The sequence below is a fragment of the Ischnura elegans genome, chromosome 6 (assembly GCF_921293095.1).
Source record: "Ischnura elegans chromosome 6, ioIscEleg1.1, whole genome shotgun sequence".
Lineage (NCBI taxonomy): Eukaryota > Metazoa > Arthropoda > Insecta > Odonata > Coenagrionidae > Ischnura > Ischnura elegans.
This window is the reverse complement of record NC_060251.1, coordinates 75,649,278-75,674,006: the sequence shown is the minus strand read 5'-3', so window position 1 is coordinate 75,674,006 and position 24,729 is coordinate 75,649,278. Positions and strand designations below refer to the sequence as shown.

The 24,729-nt window shown below is 36.2% G+C and overlaps 2 protein-coding genes and 1 long non-coding RNA gene across 5 annotated transcripts in view; all 3 read right to left on the bottom strand.

The window, feature by feature from the left end:
• The window catches only part of LOC124161019, a 40,171-nt gene extending 32,628 nt beyond the window's left edge, over nt 1–7,543 (bottom strand). The window contains exons 1-3 of one of the 3 annotated variants that reach the window (XM_046537160.1): nt 7,438–7,543; nt 4,136–4,319; nt 1,739–1,909 (exon numbers count right to left, since the gene is read on the bottom strand). In XM_046537160.1, the coding sequence (XP_046393116.1) occupies nt 1,739–1,909; nt 4,136–4,306 (342 nt within the window). In that variant the 5' untranslated portion in view covers nt 4,307–4,319; nt 7,438–7,543. Of the gene's footprint in view, nt 1–1,738; nt 1,910–4,135; nt 4,320–6,753; nt 6,841–7,071; nt 7,204–7,437 lie in introns of those variants that run through there. The other 2 variants (XM_046537158.1, XM_046537159.1) reach the window with 2 other exon arrangements.
• A 3,384-nt stretch (nt 7,544–10,927) lies between these two features.
• Nucleotides 10,928–14,133, bottom strand: LOC124160231. Its single transcript, XR_006865117.1, has 2 exons — nt 13,474–14,133; nt 10,928–12,703 (listed from the first exon to the last, which is right to left on the bottom strand). It is a non-coding gene; the product is annotated as an uncharacterized LOC124160231 (long non-coding RNA).
• Nucleotides 14,134–15,458: 1,325 nt separating this feature from the next.
• LOC124161017 overlaps nt 15,459–24,729 on the bottom strand; it is a 362,450-nt gene continuing 353,179 nt past the window's right edge. Inside the window, exons 26-28 of the mRNA XM_046537157.1 lie at nt 24,425–24,596; nt 21,868–22,218; nt 15,459–19,466 (exon numbers count right to left, since the gene is read on the bottom strand). Of these exons, the coding sequence (XP_046393113.1) occupies nt 19,213–19,466; nt 21,868–22,218; nt 24,425–24,596 (777 nt within the window). The 3' untranslated portion in view covers nt 15,459–19,212. The remainder of the gene's footprint in view (nt 19,467–21,867; nt 22,219–24,424; nt 24,597–24,729) is intronic.

Below are 24,729 nucleotides of genomic sequence, written 5' to 3'. Positions count from 1 at the left end.
AACAAATATGGCGAAGACAAATTATAGGTACAGCAGACTCCCGATTATCCGGCTTCGGTTTATCCAGGCTACAGATTATCCATGCACGAGTTCACAGCCCTTCGAAGTTTTCTGCGATTTTTATAAGAAAATAAGATCTGACGCAAAAGCACCAAGATATTTGCATTTCTCAAATTCAATGCAACATCGTGCTAATAATTTCCATTAAAATCCCCTTCTTAAAGTGGAATTATTTTATCTGGGTACTTGATGACAAGGAATGTTTCCAGTTTACTTGAATGTCTGCTCTAGCATTGCAGACGACGATCAGCAGCAGGAAAGAAACTCATGATTAATTTTAGAAGATTTTCAATGGTTAATTATTCCTAAATTCAGAGAAATGTTACTCACGATTTTAAATTGCACATATTCACATTACAAATGTGCAATTATTGCTGTGGCCTTGCATGCGGTTAGCATCGCAGTTTGGGATTGGGTTCAATGATTACGGATCTGCGTCCCGCAGCAGTTGCACGCCAAGCAACTTGTGTGAGATGCGACAACTCGGCATGATGCTTGTCAGTGTAGTTTCCGACGTCGTGCAGTGGTTTCAAAGCATTGGTGCTAACCACTTTTCTGAATCTGTGACCTCGCAGCCACAGATGCGTGGTTTTCAGAAACCAGGTATTACATGTAGCAGTAGGAATACTAGTACAATCACGTTAACACCATGAAAAAGATCGCAGTCCAGAAGAGAAAGCTCTTTAACGTTTCCGGAAAGCATTCTTAAGTAATAGACAATGTGCATAAGTAATAACAGATCGTTTGATTTACATAAATTATGAAGATTACAAGAAATAAAAGAAAAATTTGGATTATTGGTGTTTTCTGATTACAGAGTTTACTGATTACTGTTTACTGATTCTCGTATCACAATTGTGTGCTAACTCGCGATTGTGTTGAACTGATCTAGCTGGGCGTGCGTAGCCGGAGCCAAAATAATTGCTCTCTGTGATAAGGAAGGATGGGCAAAACACTTAACAGTTCCTAACTTCACACCGGATTCAATGATACTTTGTTCAGATTATGCTCAAAGTGCGAGTTCCTCTAATCCACACGACATCGCATCGGCCAAATCGAAAGGCGCCAAATTCAAAATTTGAAAGTTTTGAATACCCGTATCTCCGAAACTTCGTAAATTGAATATGCGTAGGCTGAGGACTACCTGTACGTCCAATTTACGAGCGGTTATAAGTGAATGACCATGAATCCACAGGAATGAAGCTCATCATATGATTTTGCGTGCCTACTGAAGAAAGAACCATAATTGATGCTCTTGGGCACAGTACACAAGGAGAACTTAAACGTGGCACAATTATTAAAACTTAGCGTTAAGTACATCCACCTAAATGCCGTTGCTTATCCGTGGAACTTCGTAATTAAGTTCATTTTGCAACTGCCAGGACCGGGACTGAGGTTGGTAATTTCATGATAAGAAAAAATTTCATAATAATGTTTCTTTACTAAAGGTTGGATAGGCCTTTTCATAGGGACTTTGCTTCCTAATAATGAGAACTTCGCAATAACGTTGTTTGTATTAACGAGAGTCTACTGTATTCGTGTCGCCTCTCCCCATCATTAGCTCAGATAATCAGGAGTGTACTGTATAAAACTAAAATATTGATAATTCCAGAGCTTGGACAAAGGAAATGTATAAGCCATTGCAGGCAAGTCATTAACTTTTCTTAGGAGTACATACCTGGAAAAATTTGGCGGCTTGAAGTAATGCTCCCAAGTCATCTTCCGTCACATTCGTTTCACCACAGTACATGAATTCAATCAAAGATTTCAGAACAGAAAACTGCATGTCTTTCAGAACAATTAATGGATGCTGCCCAAGTTGTCGCTGAAATATAGACTGCAACAATGTCTGTAAAAAAAATATATTAAAAAAAATGAGTACATGAAATTTCTTTACGAAGTACAGGGCATGTAATTACACAATTCAGAAATGCATTTTTTTCTCATTCTAGCGTGCAATTACAAAAATAAATGAACAAAATTAGAACAGGGGCCATTTTGCTTTCTCCTGTCCAAGCATTCTCACATGCGTTCTGCAATTGACCGCATCACACGATGCAATAAGGTGGTTTCCTATAATTTTTTTATGGCCTAAATCGAAAGATTATTACTCCTGGAGTACGCATTTTATGCTTTTAGATTTTTAAATGACGATATCTATTTTTTGCAATAAAATGAAAAGTGAAAATTTTCAAGCGAGCGAAAAAGCGACGGCTAAGTATGAATGCTGGGAAAAGCCCGTGAGATGTCATTCTGGTTCCCGCTATCGCTGTGTGAGGTGACCTTGAGGTGAGGATATGTGCTCCGCTGCGACGCAGGTAGCACTTGGCTCAAATAAGGATTATTAATACCTTATCAAAAGAAGGAAACTTTCCGACCATAGGCATTTTTAATAAGTGATTATTAAGAGATGTTTCCCTGAGCTCTGTGCCTCATGCATGCATTGGTAATCTCAGACGATGTAAAACTCTTATCTACTCGTATAGAAACTAGGTCCCTGTGACATCACGTGGTGTGACATCCCATGGGCGACAATCTGGGCTTTTTCAAACATGGTTTAAATTGACCATTGCCATTCGTCAAAACTGGGATTTCTAAAACCAAATAATTTTTATATAATGAATACACTAATGGCAGGTAACTAATCGCAATCAATGCCTTTCGTTTTCTTTGATGAAGGAAACTACCCTATTTGACAAGTATTCTCACACGTATGTCAGATTGTACAAGTACATGCTCCATGTAAAATGGGCTTTATTCTCTGTTGCATGTTTGATAAACACAATGTCCTTGACCTTGATGAAGACATGGTGTACGTTGAAAGCTGTGCCAATCAGTAAATAATTGAAACACAAGAAATGCTAGGTTGTGATTCTGCCACCTGGTATGTAAGAAAAAAATACGAAAGGAGGATCTCTGCTGAGCATTCTAATGGGTGGACTGCAACTAAATTCCTTCCACACATGATATCTCTGGTGATTATCACGAGATTGACCTGTATTAACTCTTTTTGGCTTATGAGTGGATGATGCTTTCCATTTTCTCAAATTTTCTGAGTTCTGACATGGTCCTCGAATGCAGTGATACTACTCACTAGCTCATGGACAAGGACTACGACACAAGCTGAAATTTCACAGAACATGTTTCACCCAGATGAAAATCCAAGAAGAGTTTATGCCTTCTACACACCAACACATGCATAAAGAGGCTCAGAAGAAAATCCACCTGAGTCAGGGTTAGAATCTATGCCTTCCAGATGGGAAGGAAAATAATTGCCTTCAGAAATTTGTGCTTTATTTTATTTCAAGTGAGTTGACTTCAGAGAGGAATCCCTAAGAAAAACTTATACAGTAAATATGTAGTGAACCACTTTACATCGTAAACCTCCATACTTCATACCAACCCTACGGTCCCGTCAGAGTTACATGTAAATTTATAGGCAAACCTCTACGTAGTGAACCTCTTTATCTCATAAAACCTCCACTAATCATACCAAGGAGACACCCCCTAGACGGCCTAACTACCTCCGCAAATTGTACCAAGACAACTAGAGACCATTAATGCTACCATGATTACGTACATGGAATGACATTTTCAGTGATTAATGTTTCACGCTTTTTTAATAAACCTTTAATATGCAGTTATTTTCACATTAACCATTAGTTATGGCCATTTTGTTCCATATGAGAGCATACCTAACAATAAATATCAAAAAAGGTATCCAACTATCCTAATCATTTTAAGTGACTGTTGAATAAAGAGAGATCACATCGTTTTCTCTCAAATCATGGTAAAAATCGTGCGATAGCGCTCGCTTTCTGTTATTATTAAATAATAAATTTATGTTCACTAATGCATGCATGCTTGTTTAGACACATAAATATAATGGTTTAAAAGACAGTACTGTTTTTCATTTCCCAAGGATGAAAAATGGTGCCTATCACTAAAACATCTCCTCAACTAAACCTCCATACATCAAATTGCCCAAATGTTGGTCCCTCAATTACTTTGTAAAGAAGTTTTACTGTACCCTACTCACAATGGATAAGGTATATGACAAAAATAGCATAAATACCTCAAAATATGGACTGCATGCCGCTAGCACTGCCCTGTGGACCTTGAGAGTGTGAGTGTTGCACATGAGAGTGACATCAACCAATGTCTGGTGCTCCAGCAGTTGTCCGAGTCTGCTAGCCAAATGGGATGGGTGCTCCTCCCATTGCACCATAAATCGCGTACCACTCATGATTTATGGGTGGCTGAAAGTTTCAAATCACACAACTTACAAAAATATTCACCACTAAATTTGCTAGCAAGCAAAAAAAGGTTAAAATATACCATGCTCAGAGTTCAACTGCTTATGAAAAATACAATCCATTAATATTACACTGCAACATTTTTCTCCTCATCAATTTCTGGGTATCTACAAACAGAAATCTAACTTAATGTACACCACCTAAGACAAACAACGTGGTGAGAACCCGAAAAATGGTGAGATCGACTAATTTAATGTACACTATGCTAATCTATGGTTGAGCCTCGGGAAAAATGTTTCATCCTCATGTCATTAAACGAAAATAGCTCTGCTTGAGATAAACAATACATCCAGTAGTACACATATTTAGTCTAGGAGTTAAAAAGCTTGATTTAAATGTACCATATTCATAAGAAATTAAAGCAAGCCTACTTCTTAGATGACCCTCTCACTTGAATCCTTTGAAGAAGATATATTTAATAAGTCAATATCAAAATATTTAACAAATAATCATAAATACTTACATATTTACGAATTCAGATTGCAAAACTTGTCTTTTAGAGGTTATAACCAGACTACAAAAATTTGGAGAAGAAATATGAACTGGAATTCAAAAGTTCTTTTCATAAAAATGGATTTGGATCAAGAGTTATGGATCAATGTCCAATTTTTTTACAGTACAACTTTTATCCAGTTCTAAAGTAAAAATGGTAAATTTTAGCCTTGAAAAAACACATGAGATACAAACACAAAACATGTGTTTCCTAATGTGATAGGTAAAATGGTCAACTGACTTTATTAAACGTAATCTTTAATGGTAACTTAATACTCATAACACTTTCTTTTCTTCAAACTGTCACATTAAATTGTATGAGTATATAGCCATTTGTACACTTCAAACCCTGACAAACGTTTGCCAGCTCAGTTGAGCATCACAAGACATGGAATTTATCGACCACAGGACTAACTGAAACTGGATGCAACAAAAGATGATGCTTAGGGAGATGATGCATATCTTAGTAAACTTGCCTTCATCATCGAAAAGCATGCCTTAACTCCTTTTTATAAAAAAACATTTGAACAAGAACATCAATGCATATTGTAGGCACTATGATAAACATTAATGGTTTTAGATCCAAATAACCCAACAGATCATACGCGCTTAATTAAAAGTGTTTTATGCTAGCATTCAATGCAGAGTCAGAGAGAAATTCAAATAAATCACTTTCTTTGACTCAATGGATAGGGTTATATGAATAAGGTTAACTTGTATTCATGGGTAGTTTTCTCACAACTCATAAACAAAAACCAATGTAAACAATTTTATCACACATGAAAATATAAATTGCTCATAATTTAAGTACTTAATGTGATGACCAAGCCATTAAAGCTGTCACGTAATCATCAGCTGGAACACACCTTCTACTTTATAAACGGCAGGAGTCACAAAAATTATTCCTGCTTCTACTTATATCCCCCCATCAAAACTAAGTTTTGCCTTTCAATTAGGAAAAAACTTGTATCAAATCGAGGCATCCAAAGAACTAATTGCCATGCTGTATGTTTATCTTCCATATCGACTACTTTCTGTACGTGCGATTAAAGAGACCCTCAAACTCTACAGTCTCCAATCCTTGTGAAGCACTGTGATGATGTCATCATTTGATGCACTCAAAAATGCCACAAAATTATGGACATTAAGGAATGTCACCACAGACATACTTTTTTACACAGATTAGTCAATTGTGTTAATGATATTTAACCTACAATATTACTCATACATGCATACACTGCAAGGCGCAGGAATAGTTGGCAAGGAAAAGAAATAATGACAAATTACTACAAATAATCTCTTACAATGCAAATCATGAACCCAAAGTACGTGATGATATCTACTAGAATGAGGCTATAAAGACATTAATTTTATTTCTTTTTATGCTCTGAATAATTCAAGGTACAAAGAAGAATTAAATGAAAACAATAATGCAGATAAATTTATAATTAACTACCCACATATTGACATAACCCTACTTATGGCATGCATAGCTTAGTTCCTCAATTAAAATTTTGGGTCGACCGAAGATGCAATGCGGTAATTTAATACGAAAATTGAACGAGAAGAGTTATTCTTTCAAAAATACATATTTACAAATAACAAAAGAGTAAGGGGAGTAACAAACTAAGAACACGAAATAGGAAAAGGTATGCCAGCAAAATAAAGTTACTATATGCATAATCCCTGCGTCGAAAATTTTGACATAAAAATCAAATAATTTAAATAACAAGAAATAAGAGCAGCCTGAGCAACGAAATTGTATCTCCAACTGAGTAATGCTTAGAACCATTAGGCTTAATTCCCATCACATCTGTATGAAACGCCCAATAAAATCATCAATCACGAGTCCGTGTCGCTATTCATTATTAAGAGAAGTACAGACCCTCAATGTTTAGCGTGGGCACTCGACACAACAGTTATAGACCCCTGACAATCTTGAAAAATGTACCACAGCCCATGACAGCGTATGCACAACTACTGGCGCGTCAATAATGAATTTCCTTGGCCTTGGGCCACTATGGTACCGAAAAATTGACGATTGACGATTAATCGAGCAAATAATACGCAATAGCAATCAAATTCCGATCATAAACACAATACAGTCGTTCTATTTTTAAACTCAGTAAAGTATTATGTCCGATTCATTGCCAATATCATGCCCAAGAGTAAGCCATTTATTTGAGCTGCAGATTATACTTACTTAAACACCGACCGAGGACTAAATTGACTTAAAGCACAGGAAATAATAAACCTTCAGAGTCCAAAATATTTCAATAACAAGCACATTTTGTTCCCAAGGTGGAATATACTAACGCCGTCTATAAGTTAATTCTAAAACAAATGAAAATTAAATTCGAGTATCCAGTGTTGCCAGTTTTCTTCTCCATGCTAGGAGAAAGAATTTGAATAATTTATTCTCTATCATTAATCATTAAGATATAAGGTTCTTATGAGACGAGTTAAACATAATTCAATGGCATTCCACTGGAATATGTGAGGATATTATATTCCATCAAGTTTGTCCAGTATTATATATATATATATATATATATCAACATGCGCTAACCTTCAGGCGTGCTGAAATTTGACCTATTGCTAGTCAAGGTACTAGACTTTTCCTTTATCAGCGTCGCAATGGATGCAACACTACGTGGCATAGGAAGCGGTTTTTTAGATTAACCTGGGTTATCATAGTTTTACTGAATATTAATTCAAGTTCTTCCTTCAATGCCTTCTGCGTAGTCTTCTGCTTCTGCTCCTCTTTCAATTGACAAATTCATTTTTCTTCTGTTCGCAACGAGCACAATGGCGGTGTTTTCATGGCAACGGCCGCGGGATTTCAGGCGCGAAAAGTGTACTTAGCTTCTTCAATTTTGTGAAATAATTACGATGGCATTACTTCGATGAAAATTCTCCAGTTGTGTTGGAAGTAATATTTTTTCATAATTTACAGGTCAAATTCTTTAAAGGAATTCCTTCTTGTTTCGTGTAGTATGTTATTAAGGTGTTCATAATTATACAACATGTGAGTTTTCATGATTGAAAAAATGACTTCATTTCCAATTCTCATCTTTATCGGATGATCAAAGCATTGAAAGTTAATCCACTTCACGGATATTTAATCGTACCATAGGATACAGTATCCAATGGTAGTGTACATGGCGGAACACTCCTATGCTTAGCTCTGCATTGACTGATGTTTTTCCCCATTTATTTTACCCAAGTTTTTAAGGATTGTGTTAGAAGTGGAATTTTTTCTATTTCCTGCTAATACAAAGCGATCCCTAAATGTCTTTCGTTGTGTACTAAAGTCGAAGTTGCCAGCTGTCTTTATTTTACGATAACTCAGAAGCAAAAAATGCAGATTGTTCAATGTAGGACATTTTTATCGCTCACTTGCGCCCACTTATCAGACAGTGATGCTTTCAGTTTTCCTTGGCGTAGATTTGGGTCTGCTTCGTTCAACTTCCACCTTTATTTTTTTCACTCACTGGGTCGATTATGGTAGTTCGGAAATTGGTCCTACGAAATGGAAATATTTCTCTCGGTTTTCCTGGGGTATGTTCTTTTTACTATGAACCCGATAACGCCAAATAGGAGACCCTCACTTACCGATTTAATCGTAGACCATTTATTTTCTTGCGTATTCTGATTAGCTCTCTTATCACTTATTTATTGAAGACAAAAATTAAAATCGTTATTGCTTTGGAAAATGACAAAAGAAGAATTTCTTAAGATCAATGTATACTGTGTGTATGCTGACAAATAGTGAAATGGTACTCGTGTCACTTTTCAACATTTATAGTAATGCAGATTTTTGTGATACACATTGAAGCAGTCTTCCCATTGCACATGTATTGAATACTTCGCTTCCACATTTAAGTAAATTCCTCTTCAAAGAAATAAAAGGTCCTGATTCCCCATGAATAACCAATGTTGGTCAGTTATCTGGCCTCCAAGAATCAGTTAAAAGCCACTCGCACTGCTCACCCCGGGGTGAGGCCTCTATGTGAGAGAGAAATATTGTTGCCACAACCTCAAAAAAGATGAGTAATTGTGTTGCTTATGAAGGTGAGAAGACAATTCTGTTGGTGGCAGTCGCTGATATGACAGGAGAATAGCCTCTTCTTCCACCTTCAGCTGTGATGAGTGGTAAAATTCACTAACTCTTGCTTTACTTAGCGGTATTCCAGTGCCATGGGAGCGATTTTAAAGTGAATATTTTAAATTTTGCTATGACCGCTGTGTACTGGATTCTAGGGAGCAGTTAGAAATTTTAAAAATTATTGAAAGTCAGGACAGCACTCTTATAAATGAATATCTCTACCCATCTTTTTCCCCTATTCTGGTGTCTAATTATAAATTCATCAAGTCACTAGGTAGGTAACAATAATAAGATGAACAAATCATAATTTGCACCTGAAGATGGTCTCGCTCTGAGAAAAAATAAGTGGTATAAGTAATTGATATCCAGGAAACTTGTGATGAGTGGTGTCATAATATTTACCCATTTTATCATACTAATCAACTCAGGTCATGTGCCTGTTGTAGCTCTCCACAGCAATAATTATCTTATGGCATTTGCCAGCTCATTGCATATTTTACCCTTTCGTACTGTAGATTATGAATGTTCGTCGTCATGAATACCTCCCTCATGCTTACCAGACGAGAGTTGAGGGTTCCCCATTCTGGAGGAAAGCAAAGTCTACTTTACAGGCTTCAGACAGCAGGAGGACCCACGTGCAAGTTATGTATATTTCATTCTGTGGGGTGTGAATCTCCAATGGGACACTCATAGGCTCATCTTCTAGCCACTGCTTGGAGGTGATACCATACACGGAGGCCTTCTGCCAATGGAAGTTAAGTGGAGAACTGATTTTGATAAAAAATATGGTGTCTCATTCAAACACACTCAATTGCTAACATTGAGCAATGCATACTATTATCACGAAATATTGCAAAATTTTGAGACAAAAGTGCAGCTTGAAGAGAGAATGTCATCAAGTTGAAATTTTTTTATGGGCTGAGGACCACAAATTAAACACTCAAAGGATTAGAGGGTGTATTATTACATCCTCACATACTTAATTAACTACAACAGTTTAAAATAATGTATATTTTAAAAAATCATAACAAATAAATAAAGTAATGGATAATTTCTAACAATAAGTAAAATGGATTATTTAATTTTTTATCATCCTACCCAATCAAAAAGAAGAAGAAATAAAAAAAGGATAAAATTAAAGGTCAACCCAAAAAAATATTGTAAGTATGTATGTATGTCACTTATAGATTTTCAAAAATTTTAGAAAAATGGACCACCAAGATGGGAAGGAAATTTTAAAACAGACCAGCCTCAAATTAAGTTCTAAGCACTAGCTTCAGGTCAATTTAGAAAAGTAATGGATTTTTGGTCCATTTACCATAGAAACTTCATTACAAGCTGAAGCAACAAGTTCTAATTGGAGCCATCCGTATTTACTTCATATTCAATCTATAAATATCCAATATTTTTTCATAAATACAATGACCACTCACAACCGAGTATAATATCCATGTCCAAGAAAGAGTATTCTAGTCATTTAAGTTCTTATTGGAGCATTTTACCTACTTATACATTCATTTTTACGAAGGCAAGATTTAAGACGAAACTATAGTTTATACTACTGATTCCAGAGTTAATCCAATGAGTTCCCAATAAAAACTTAAGGGTGTTACGGTCATCATTATGGTGCCATAATGTTAGCCACACCAAGATATATAACTATGGGTTATTTTGCAATCTTCAGGTGATTATTTTTCTTAAAATTTCAATCGAGGAGGGTCATCTCTCTATATAGAAAAGTATTGAATGTTAATGAATTTCCAGCTTAATAACTGCAGAACTCCACTGGTTAAAATTTTTATTCCCTCTGTATGCCCTTTATAAGCCAAACAGTTTTTCATTAGTATGTTGTTTTCAAGCATTTAATAGAGTTACACCATCCTCCAATTCTTTACACTTGTGATAACATTCAGGGCTATGATTATCAATCAGCACCCTATCATTTTTTTCCGACTCATTCAGGGAATTAAATCCAAAGTTTCAACAGAACAATGATGCTCATTTTTATTCACCAGCACATAACGGAAGCATGGATCCACAACTCCTTTTCCCTTTCACCTCTTCCCGCTATATTCCTTTTTCCAGCTCGGGAATCCATACAAAATCATAGTTTCTTTCTTACAGTTCTGGATTCCAAGGTGCCACACACAATTTTCTAAATTAATGGTCACATAAAACAGGTAGTCAATAATTTGGTGGTGGTTCTTTCTCCAGGGTGGGCAAGGCTATGCATTGAACCAAGCACTTGGTTACAGAAAGCTGGTGTACATACGGTCATATATGTTTGGCGTTGATGTATCACACATTGATAGCACAAGTATCCAGGGATTGGCACTTCCTTAAATGCAAAAAATGTTTTAGAGTTGAGAATGGAGGTCAGTTAACTGCCAGGAATTCCTCATCAGTTTCCTCAGAACTGTCCAACTCTTTAAAATTTGAGTCACTTTCTCAGGAGAGGGGGCCTATCTGCCACTAGGTGAACTCGTCCGTTCTGGCAATGAGAGAGGCCATTATTTGTTAACAGCCAATGGCACAGGCTTGGGAGGTGGTGGCAACTTCACTTACACAGAGGGTAGGGGGAGTCATAGCACGAGGGACCACTTCGTTTATGCGGTCCTCCAAGGATCCGAGGGCATCATGCACTGCTAAGATAGCATGCAAATGGCTTGGGAGTCATGAAAGCCACAGCCATCTTAAAAAAATCGTCCATGATGGAATCATTCGCCAAATATTATAAATGGTACAAAAATTGGGAAGATTTCCCCTATCCCTCATCTCTTTGTCCTTAAAAAAAGTTTTAGCTTATGCTCCTCTGATGCTGAGGGTCTTTTGATTAATCCACCCTTAAAGGCATTAAACATATCTGCAGCAGGGAGACATGATATGATTTCTATAACTTCCTGTGTTCTGACTATGACGTCACTCCGCAAACCCAAATTTTGTCTCATCTTCCTTTACAGCGCCAAGATAAAACTATGCTTGAGCTGATAAAACCAGGGGAAAGGCTCACCAGCCAAATTGGTAAAGCTCAAACAGCGATACAGTTCATGTCTGGCTGTACGATGTTGGTGGATCAGGCATCTTCACAAACAAAATTATTTCAATAAGGTACCAGATTCAATCACAATAATAAAAGACAATAAAAATTCCAATCTATGATAAAACAAATGCTATGCAAAAAGGCTTTCTATTCATTTAATGAATTTACAGAGGACCGAAGTCCCTTCACATTGTAAGCATTATATTCCTCTCACTACCTAAGTATACTTATATGTAATTACTGTACTGACTTAACTTGTAAAAATTGAAGGCTAATAAATTCTTATTATTATTATTATTATTATAAAATATTACATATACGAATAAAGGAAACTATTCACATATGCATGGATTTTTGCTCATAAGAAAAAATAAACTGCAAGATGAAATACCGAAGGATTCACATGGATGGTGGCTGATGGTAACTTGGCATTGTGCAAAAAAATTGTTTTTTTTGTGCAATTAAATCGTTCAGGTCACCACCTGAAGGGATATGATGGGATGAGCTCGGTAATTAACGTTGCCACAATGAAATACATTCAAGCTAAGTTGAACCATGTTTATTAAATGGTGAGCAATAAAGTGACACAGTCTGATAAGTCTCAATGTGCAATGCCAGTCACCACTTGTGCACTCTGTTTGTGAGTAGGGTGACCAGATGCCAAAAGATGAAATACAGGACAGCAACCTGTGAAAAAGGAGGAAAAAGTAGGACACTTGAAAAATAACGACAATTTTATGATTAAAGAGCAGTAAAAATTTATTAGGACTATGCTTTAATATATTAACGGTGGATCTAATGTTTTCAACCCGCATTGGCATTCCTAACTGAAAACTATAAAATTCCATACAAGATATTGTTTTAAATTTTAACTGACCATTATGAGTCCCTTCACTGAGGCAACGTTTAATTTTTTTTCTCTCATCAGTCCACTGAGATGAAATAAGAGAAAATACCTTTCTGTATTGGCATTGTGCCCTGGTTTGCTGAAGAAATATTCGGAAATTTTAAGAAGTTCAGAATGGCTATCCACAGATTTACTATACATACATATAATCATAATGACCAGAAAGGAGGACGTTATTGGATACTTAAAAAATCGGCCCAGACACTGCAGGATTAACATCTAAAAAGTAGGACATGTCCCGATTGATCAGGACCAGTGGTACAGCGAGGGGGGTGTTTTGGGGGATAAAACCCCCCCCCCAGAGCTCAGAGAAATTTTTAGTTTAATCCATTTTACTTAATGGATCAGTATTAATTTAAGAATAGTGTTGGGATTAATCAAATATCTCTCATAAAGCGGTAAAACTAGTTATGTTGAATCATTAATCTTAAAAGTTTCTGAAGGAGGGCCCCCGCAACTCCCACTTACCCTGGCGGGTATGCAACACCCCACACCCCAAAGTATTAGTTGTATCTAAAACCCCCCCTAACCTTAATTCTTAGCTGCGCACCTGATCAGGACGTCCGTTCACCCTTTTTGTGAGTACATGTGGCACCTTTCAGATACTAGGCTCCTTCTATACTGGCAGCCTTGCTAGGCACCTACGGCAGCGACCTCGACAAGGCAGCGGTCCCTAGGGGTGGTGCTTCAAACTTTGAATATCCTCCACATGCACTAGAGAGAAGTGGTGGAGAGAAACCTGGCATTGGCATTAATCTGCTAGAGGTGACTTCGGGGCCACAGCTTTACATCCCATCAGCAGGGATCAGGCAGATTCTATAAAATATACACCATTGCCAGGATTTGAACCCAGTCTTACAGGATGGGAAGCCAACCCTAGCCACAGTACCAATCTGAAGCCCCTTTCTTATATGTATATATTTATTTTATTTGTATACATGCTACAGTGACGTTAAAATTCCATAAGATTATGTGGAATTGGGGGCTGATGCGAATTCCATGAAGGAAAAGAAGAAAATGGGTAAATAATACTACAGGTAAAAGTATATCTAACAAAGTATGAAAAATTGAGTGTTCTCCTTTGGCTCTTAAGTTTCCTTGGGAACATTGTGATTTGGGAGAGTGACCATCAAGATTGCTACTTTTAACATCTAAAACTAGAATATTGATGGCTAAGTTCTAACAACACATACCTGTATCTCAAAAACACCAACTTTTCAGGAGAGCAAAAAAATGATTAATTTTTTATACTACTGCACTGAAATTAAAAACCAAAAGTTCATAAAAATGAAAAAGAAGCATTTATTTGCGTACAAAGAGTTGTTTTTTGCTTGTATTTCATTTTTTAATGTTATTACACTTTGTTTAAGATAGCTGTTTCAAACCGGCCAAATTTAAGATACGCTGTTAGAACTTGGCCATCAATATGTAAGATACTTACAGCAGCCATCCAGGATATTCACCGGTTGAGTGTTTCCCTCTGGTTGATTGACAACATAAAATATTGGAAGTTAAAACAATTTGATGCATTCACGTCAGATGCGGAAAAAAAGAATTACTATTACTTGAGCGAAAGAAGTCCAATGCAGTAGGGTAAACTAGCACAGAAAAGGAAGGGTAGGGTTAAGCATTGCTGCCAGGTATCTAGTTTAAGCAAAGATGCCTATCATCAGTAACTCACTAAGAGACAAAATAGAGAATACTATGCCCAAGGTCTCACCCTTTCCCTATTAAAGCTGTCATCGGACATCTTTCACCATAGTGACTGCACAATCAGTGAAAATTTATAAAAAAATTGATTATTAACCTTCCAATTTATATTATCGGCACTTACGCAACTGGAAAAACACACAAAGAATAAGAAAATCAAGTGATCTATGCAATAAGAATACTGCCACTTATGAAAGCACACCATTGGTAAGAAATAATGTAGGAAGAATGGACACTAATGTTTAAAATCCTATCCATTGAATTTAACACCACAAATAAATTCACCAGCGTGCAGTGGAGGCAATAATATATATTCTATCTAAAACAAATCTCTGCTTAAAATTGTCTAAAATTTTTGATCATTCAGTGAATGCAGTTTGAAATTTGAAAAATGGGCTGGATAATTCTAATTAGGGTGCAAGGTGATACTAAATCTAATTTAGCAATAAGTGCCAGTGCAAGAGCTTGGTCCTCTTTCTGCAGTCTCACTTTGAAGCATTCTTTGACCATTTATGTCTTTTTAGCTTTTTAAGGGATCCCTATCATTACCACTGGTGTTAATTGATGAAAGGAAACAATGCAGAATTATTTCAGCATTAAAAAAAATGCAATGGACAATGCTGAAATATTTTATACTTCAAAAATATTTTTACTTCTATAGGATTAATTTAAAATTTTGAATTATTTTTGACAGAATACTTGAAAAACGAAAAGATGAGCACTTCATCTGAAGTCTGGAACACACCACAGTTGCAGCTCAGAGAAAAATTTTTCTACCGTAGAGGAGAGGTTAGCATACATCAGAACAAAAATTACAGAAGGAAATAATGACTTCAATGTAATTTATTTGAAAGCTTTGCACATACTATTTACAGGGCAATCAATGTGTATACCTACAATCTGAAAATTGAGATGTTTGAATGGGAATATTTTCTTTTTTTTCTGTACAGCTGACATCCACAACAAGAATACTTAACAATCAGAATGCAGATGAGTGCTCTTTGGTAATGGGGTATGGTTCAATGTGAAGAGATAGGGGGGGTTAAAAAAGGTGTTAGTGTTGGAGTCAAGGAAGAAATGGAAGAAGGTTTCATAGAGGCTGACTTCAAAGGTATTACAAAGGGGCTTCTCATTTTCAACTAATATACATCTCCTTTATAACATGCATATTTATGTACAATAAAGCATATTTCATGACAAAAACTTCACTTCCAAACAAGCCTGCCCATAAAAAAATTAAAAATACCTAGAAATTGGAAAAAGGGTGGTCAACTCAAGACCAATTGTTGCAGACTAAAATTTTAATAGTTAAAATTTCACAGACAGGCAGTATATATATTTATCAATGATCATAGTGAAGCACAATATAACTTTGCGCTTTAACCATTAAGAAAGAACACAAAGAATATGTGCAATGGCAGTACAAAAATTTCTCATTTGGATTGCCGCAGCACACCAAAGAAATGAAAAATAAAAAAGTAGCTACAACCATTGCTAACCATACACACATATATGTATACATTATCAGATCCAAAATCATTGCTGGAATCATGTCAATTTTTATGCAAGCAAATTAATCACTGAGCAGGGCTATTCTGACTGCAATACCCACTGGAGAAGATAAATGCACAGGAAAAACAAGTTTCTTTAATAATAACAACAAACAACTTTCAATTTTGGTTGCTTCTTCTCTCAACTACACAGTAGGGTAAAGATACAAAGAGGTGGTCTGATAATACAAGCTAGCTGACAGATTTAATAACACATTTTTTAGTAGTACCTTGAATAATAACAAGTATTATTAATAAGTAATGTACGTGTGTGTGTTTTTGAACAAAGTGAGCCTTTAAGTATTTTCACTTATAATTATATATATATTATTATTATATATATTTATCCCAATAAGCTGAACAGATGTAGCCAAATCTCATCCAGATGGGCAAAAGGCATGGTTGAGGGCTGTTTCAGGGGGGAAAATGATTCAATGAATATGCAAATGAGTTATGTATCACATGGTGGTAAAATGTACTTTAAGATCATTTAAAAATTCCCTACAGATCATAACTTGGTACTATACTCAAGGGAGCAAATCCTTACCTTTCTGTTGCCAAGATGAATCCTACAACAAGGATATAGGCCAATTATAAACCCTTCAAATTTTGATGCATTCCATGCTACGTTATTGTTTATATTTGAATATTTGTTAACCTCAAAAATAAATTCCTTATGCCCTTCATATGTTATCGAGATCGAAACATTTTTAACTTTTTTGACTGAGTATCATGCAATACATATTTTCAACAAATGCATGGCATTCATAATTCATTGACATGATTTCATTTCATGTGAGTTAGAAAATCTCTAAACACAACATTCATCTCTTTAAGCAATTCTTTAACCATCATAATATTTACCAATTCAAATGATAACATGAACCAATCTAGGTGAACAAAACTTAAACACTGCATATGAATGCAACTTGCCTTCTTTTACACTATCACACCTTAGCCAAGACAAGACCATTGTCCATCATATACTCTTTGCAGTGGAATGAATTTTTGGGTAGTACCTATTCAAAAACCATCAAGAGATACCAGTCCCAGAATTATATCAATATATACTATATATGTATATATACCAACCAATGGTAGTAAAGAAACAAGTACAATCAATGTGGATAACACAAGAGAGTTCAATGACGTTCAGAATTTGTTTCATCTGTGACACAAACAAAGTGGAGTTCTATGAGTTTTGCATTGTTAACACTTACCCACGTTTTCATACACACAATTCACCACAAACATACAATACAAGGCTTCCAAACACTTTCACATTGACGCAGGTCCTCCATCTTCATGACCAGCCTTGGGAAGTACACTTTCCATTATCATTTCTCAACTCCCTGGCTCATTTGCCACCCCTTTCCTAAGTACAAACATCAAAAGGAGAAAAAAATTTGCAGTGCGGTTTCAACAACTAACATTGCCCTGCTTATTATAAACTCACAATTATTTCAATATGTACTACTTCCTTATAATTTTGTAGTCCATTCAATTGGGGAAACATCCCAGTCCAACATTATAAAGAGAAATTTTATGCTGATGATGAAAATGAATGCTATAATTTATGTATTTGATGAAATGTATTTACACCTGGGTTGGTTTTGGGAGGGGGAATGGAAGGTTTTAGTGGTAATGGTTGAAAGTTTGATGCTGAAGTATTTGCTTTGCATGAATTATTAAGTCTCTATTTTTTCACAACCTCCTGCAGTATTTTCACCCACGTTTGAGCTTTCCCGACCAACAGCCTTGAAACCATTACAGGACACCCCACAAATGCATGTTTTCAGTAATGATAATTCTTTAAATGCATACTGATGAACCTGATATTCAGTATTGATTTACATAACATTAAATAAGTCAAAAAGATCTTTTTTGCTTCAGAGTAGTAATGAGTTTTCATATAATAATCTCCTATTAAAATAACTATTGATCAGAGTCAAAACCAAAGAAACATTATGAGCTTCTTGGGTAAAGTATTCCCTTTAAAAGGTTCATATCAATTCTTGTTGATTGTATATAGTTTCTGGCTATTAGCCATTGAGCTAGGTGACTATATATATTCATTCTTATTTTTAATTAATTTCACTTTCACTCTATTTCATTTCATCATAATATCTTAAGTCTTTCAAAGCTATTAACTGCATTTTTCTCTAAATGCTACTCCAGATTCAAAATATTAAAAACAGTACTAACAATTTCCAATGTAAACTTTCTTTCAGGATCATTACTTATGACAACAAAATAGAAAGTCCATTAATTACCTCACCCCAAACAACTTGACTCATCTTAAACTTTCTCTTATTCACAAATACATTTTAACATGCTGCTTTATCTCCATGGCATCTCTTCTTATGATTTCTGGTGTAAAAGAATATATAAATATTTTAAATGCATGAAGGGCTACTTCAACAATCCATTCCCTATTGTCTATCTACCATTTATACTTAAGCCCATTCATTCATTTACTTTAACCAGGTTCTGGCTTTCTGTATACATCTGGCAATGTAAATTTGTTTTAATACTGTCATTTCCATTGAATGCTGAGTTATCAATGCACTTAGGCCCCATAAACTTTTCTTTCAGGAAAAATTACTAATCTTTGCCACGTCTGACAACAATAGATATAATGGAATGTTAAAACTATATTGACATGTCCTGTATAGAATGACAGGCTGCTGCATGTCACCAGGTATAAATCACAGGTTGTCAGGAAGAGGTTAACGGTGAATTTGAGTACAAAGTAGGTTATTGATGTAAACAATTAGGCCATGCAGATAAAGTAAAGAGGTAGTCTTTGTTCAAATTATATAAAAACATGAAACCCATACTTTTGACTAATTTTTTTAGAAACACCAACAGAGATACAAATCATCGTTGCTTCATAAAGTTTATATTTGTGCTTACAAATATGCCTCGAGTAATATCTAGGAAACACTTCTCTGTATTCGGCAGATTGATAAACACTATGAGAAAAAATTTAAAAGGACCGAGCCCTCGAAAAAAATTTAATGTCCAAATCACTGAGATGATGAGGGTATCTCATCTCGCTTTCCTGTTGATGAGGTTTGTGCAGGGGAGGAGGATGTGGAAGAGGAGGGAGCCCCGGGGTACAAAGAGGTCGAGCTATAATCATCATATACCAAGAAGCGGCCACTGGTTGTTGAAACACCACTGCTGCTTCCTCCAGCGGCATCCGATGTGGAAGACTTTCCCTTGCGAGGAAGAGTTGTCGCCTCACCAACTAGGTCGCGTGGTTTCCACACTGGAGAACCTGTAACACACAGTTCAGACGATCCTCAACATACTATTCACCATTGGCATTACTAGGAATATGCTTTTGGGGGATGGAGGGGCCTGAGGTGGGGACTCCCCCTCCCCCCCCCAGACAACGGGGGTTCCGGGAAAATGTTTGAAAAATTATACACCTGGAAATATATTTTACATCATTTTGGCACTTAAAATTAAATTTTAAGCAGATGCAGTTATTAAAAGTCAAAACTAGACAATAGTTTTAAATATTTTTTCTTTTCTCTGAGGAATTCTGGGGGTTCCGGGAAAATGTTTGAAAAATTATACACCTGGAAATATATTTTACATCATTTTGGCACTTAAAATTAAACTTTAAGAAGATGCAGTTATTAAAAGTCAGTTCCAGACAATAGTTTTAAATATTTTTTCTTTTCTCTGAGGCTTTCTGGAGGGGGGGATCTATCCCTCATCCTCCCCAATACTGACACCACTGCTTTTCATGTAAATTCACATCTGTTGAAATAGGGTTTTTACACCCATATCAATTCACAAATTTAAGGCCAAATGGCCATTATATATTGTGAAAACATATAACATGTTATACCATTTAAAAATGTATTCACAAACTCACTGGGAAAAAATACTGTCTTGATCAACAACCAATTAAGAACAGTCATGCCAGAAATAAGGATTTCACCACCAGGGACAAAAAATTAATTGAAACCAATGAGCCTGAATAAGCCTCCAAGACCTGAAAAAATTCTAGCGTGTTTTTTCAGATACCTTAAATGAGTACCAAATAACCAAACACAAAGGGAAAATGATAGCCAAAACTTAGTTCTTACTTACTGGAAAGCTGCCTATACTGTTGTAATACTGATATTTGAAAGTGGCCATAAAGGAAAACCATGCATTGGGGTCAATTACTCAAAGCCAAAATTGCAATTAATCAAATAATATAGTAGATATAAGGGAAAGATGAGTTACAGCAAAAAAGAAATCTTTATTCAGGCATTCCCTTATAAGATAAAATAATAAAAACCAAAAGTTGCCGCCCACATTTCGTAATCTGTTGATCTCATTAAGGGTTCAGGCTCATTAATTCGCTCAGAAAAAACCCTCATAGCGGGAAGGGATTTCTCATGAGTGTCTGAACAACAACAAACCACGTGAGGCCAATATGAGATGCTTAGGAGTATCTGAGACCCACTCAGCAAGAGTTTTTGATGCCATCAACTTATCTATGAAAAGGTTATGGCCATTGATTTTTCACAGTGAATAGCAGAAGAAGTAGACGACAGATCGACAAATGGAGAAATATGGGTCTCTTTATTTTCAATACTCTTTCACAATCCATAACTTAAAAAATGGTGAAAACGCCAAATGCATATTTAGTACTTTAGCTCTTGCTTCTATTTTGTGCACAATTCTAGAACGAATAGTTAAATTGATTATGAGATACAACAATAGCTATAAACATAATTTCTGAGAATTAGATCATGTGAGATGTAATAAAAAATCTTTTCTCATTCATAGTTGAGAGAGAAAATGACCACCATTTTCCTTCACTTCAAGAAAATAGTAGTCTTAACAACAAGTCAACAACTGAATTTAAATCTTATGGGTTGGATGACAACCTGATGAATTGGATTAGAGAGTTTTTATGTCAACAAATTCTAAGGTTCATGATGAATAGTGTCGTGATGAACTTGATGTTACATTTATAGTCCCAAAAGGAAGGGTATTAGGCCCGCTATTGCCCTTTTGTATATTAATGGTATCGGTGAAGTACTCAAAAGCTATTGAACCCTTTAAGTATAGGCATCACATGATAGGCATTGGCCGTTTTCCAATCCACGTAGTATGCACTCATTCTTCCCTTTCTCCCTTGCACCCTGCTCCCTTACTAATACTATGATGGCGCCATAAAGTGTGAATGGATATAATGCGAACTTTTGACAGTAACGAAATGTGAAGTGCAGGGTAGTGTTACAACATCTGGTGGTTTTTCAATTTCAATCAATTTCACCCTGCTTCTCGGTTTGTTTATGTTTGTAATTTAGACTGCTTAGCATTTTGATGTTTCTAGCACCGATTGGACACTCTCTCTGCACAAAATAGACACAAAATTACTAAGAAATCCAGTTCAAGATTTCTGAGTTTTCCATTGCCGCCATTTTCACATACACTTCCTACGAGGGCACGTTAACGAGGGAGCAACCGCGTTCCCTTGTTCACTTACCCTTCGTTCGCTTGCACCCTCGCCGATTGGATTCACCCTTGCTGTCATCAAATCCGTAAGTTGACGATTGAAATGTGCACGAAGGGTGAATAATTGCGAATTGGAAAATGGCAATTATATTGCAACTAAATAAAAATTTGCTCATGATAAGTGGAATGAATAACTGGTGGCTTTCTCTTACCAAGATCCTTCACAGGTTGAGGTGTGTAGTTCTCTGGCTGGTGTGAGGACTGAATAAGGCGTGCCTGATGCCCTCCACCTCCACTCGAACTGCCTGCTGACAGCGTTGACGTTGTACTGAGACTCAAATGATTTGGTGTTCGACCAAGGGTGCCAGCTTTTCGTCCACTAGTGGGAGCGGATAAATTCGTTGAGGATTTTGATGTGGTGGTGATCTCGGCACCCGTTGATTGGGGAGTTGGGGTTGGAGGGGCTGTTTTGGCACCAGACACAGTCTCTTCTTCGCCTTCTGACTTGGCACCACCATCTCCTTTGCTGCCAGAGCCTTGAGAACTGCCTGAGGGTTCAGTCACTAGAAAGAAAAAAAGAAAAGTTCAACTATTTTCTCAATTACACTTTTGATTCTAGCATTATTTTCTACTAAAATTTGGGCTAGGTAAAGGCTTGAGTGAAATCAGCATCCTGAATCCCTCTCTCTATCGCTGAACTTTACAACAAGTTCAGCTACTCATGAGCTAAAACGATGGCACGTTCAAAAATTGCATTTCAATTAAAAATTAACAACAAATTAGTACAGGAAAACTAATACCAACACATACTCTACACTTAAATATCATTTTTCAAGCACAAGAACTGCATCCTCATCAAAAACGATACACTATAATAAAATATTAATGCTTGATAAAATTTGAATTGTTACGTTGCTAGTTAGGTCTAAAACTAGGAATTACCAACACAAAATACTTTGCTTAGTGAAGGGTTCATTCATCAAGGAATACACCTTATGATCTGTAAGTAAGGTATTGTACATAATACTGATGAATCATGATTACAAATTTTATTCACAATCTTTTGAGTCGATAATGAGAAAATGGCCATGTCTTCCAGGGAAAAAGTTAAAAGTACATGAGTTAGCTTGAAAAATCTTTTTTGTGCACAAATAAATAATTTTTTCCCTAGAATATATGTCAAACAATCAGGGTTATGAATTCTTCACAGTTCAGTACATAACCTAATCCCTAGATGCATTATAACCAGAACTTTAGGAAAAGGCCCATATCCTCTTATTTTTCTACCCACCATATTGAATCTTTTTTACTTATCTTACATATTACATGGTATTTTACCATTTGACATACATTAAGCATGGTATCTTTCACCATAGAGAGAACAATTTTTAACTTAAGACTACACTGATTCAGATAAGTGAATCAAAAGTCCTAATTGACTAGATATCATTAGCACAATTGATGAAATAATCACAAATGATACATAAATTAAACATTTTAAAATCAGCATTCATCAAAATATTACACTCCATCCTCTAATCACAGTTCACACAAATGCTTAGAAAAAATATGCCATAGGCTTTATTGCTCTCAAACAGCAATGGGGAACATGCATTAAATTTGTTCATCATGCTAGTTAGTCTCATTAAATAGAAAATTTTCTCACGAGTCCAAATACATAAGCCAAAACTCTCCTAGTACTCCACAAACGTCAATAAATGCTAATTAAAAATGCTCGAATATCGCTTGAAGCCACGTGACCTGAAACGCCTTCTGGCGTCATCACATGGTACGCCATTCACTTCGCTAATGCCCCGTTCACACCACCATTATTCTCAACCAGCGTAAGATGATGTCAGAACCAGCGCCAAATTTGCATTCGAGCCCTCATAATTCGATTTCACTTCCTCAGTCTGTCATCAGTGGATACCGTGCCGTGACGTCACGCTCCGATGACGTCATGTTTTCAAGCAGCCCATGAAGATCAATTTTTAAAGACTCAGCTAAAAAGCATTATTAATACGCAAAATTTTCGGCGAGTACATTTGAGGTAGAGGCCTTCTTATTCCAGTACTTTAAAAAAATTGCGCATGTTCCCCATTATTATTGACAAGTCAGCCACATGGTGTTGATCAGGAAGGATAGTACCCAGAGATGAGGAAACTACAAACTTGGAATTCATGGTCTCTCACTTGTACGGTTCGGTAATGAGAAAACGATGAACAGGAAGCATTGGACGCAACCAAAAGAAGCACTATGGGGTTTGGGAGCATGAGATGCACCTATGTTAATTTTGGGTGCAAACCAAGCAGCCGTATGGAAACCCATAGGGGATAGCCAAACAGACATTCTCTTTTATATATTATTATTGATATAAAATGGTGTGTTCTATTTGCTTTGATCAAAAGTAAATTTGGTTCACATAATCAAAGTTCGCAATTCTGCAATGATTCCACACCTATTGTCAGATATGGAGGTTCAATTTTAGGTGCATGAGACTATTTTAAAATCGGTGACAAAGTACCAAATACTCATTTACTTTCTTCGAAAGAAAGCAGGAACTATACCTGCAGTTTCATACAGTGCAGCTCCATTATTAAGTGTACACCCGACTTCCACCAAATAACCCTTGAGATTGAACAGTGGGAATATTATTCATACTCCCCATGCTGTTCAAATACTGTTAAAAATTTGATCATGAGTGACATACATTATGCCCATGTTTAGTGTAATTTTAAGATCTGTCATCCATTTTACATATGTCCTTACCTATTACATCGCTCACAGTTTTACTTCGTGCTCTAAACGCTGAGCCAGACCCACTGTTGACATTATTGTTGGAGCTGCCACCATCACCATCTTCCCTGGATGACACCGCTGTCACGCCCGATGCTGCACTGGAAGTTGACCCACCCGAAGCCCGACCTCCAGTTCTCTCTCCCTGTGACACATCAACACATGGTCATCATTAGTTTTTAACATAATAAGATACAGTATTCCCTGTTTTACAGAATGATCCCATAAATGCATAGAAAATCCTACTATCTATTAACCCAAAATATAGCATATAATAG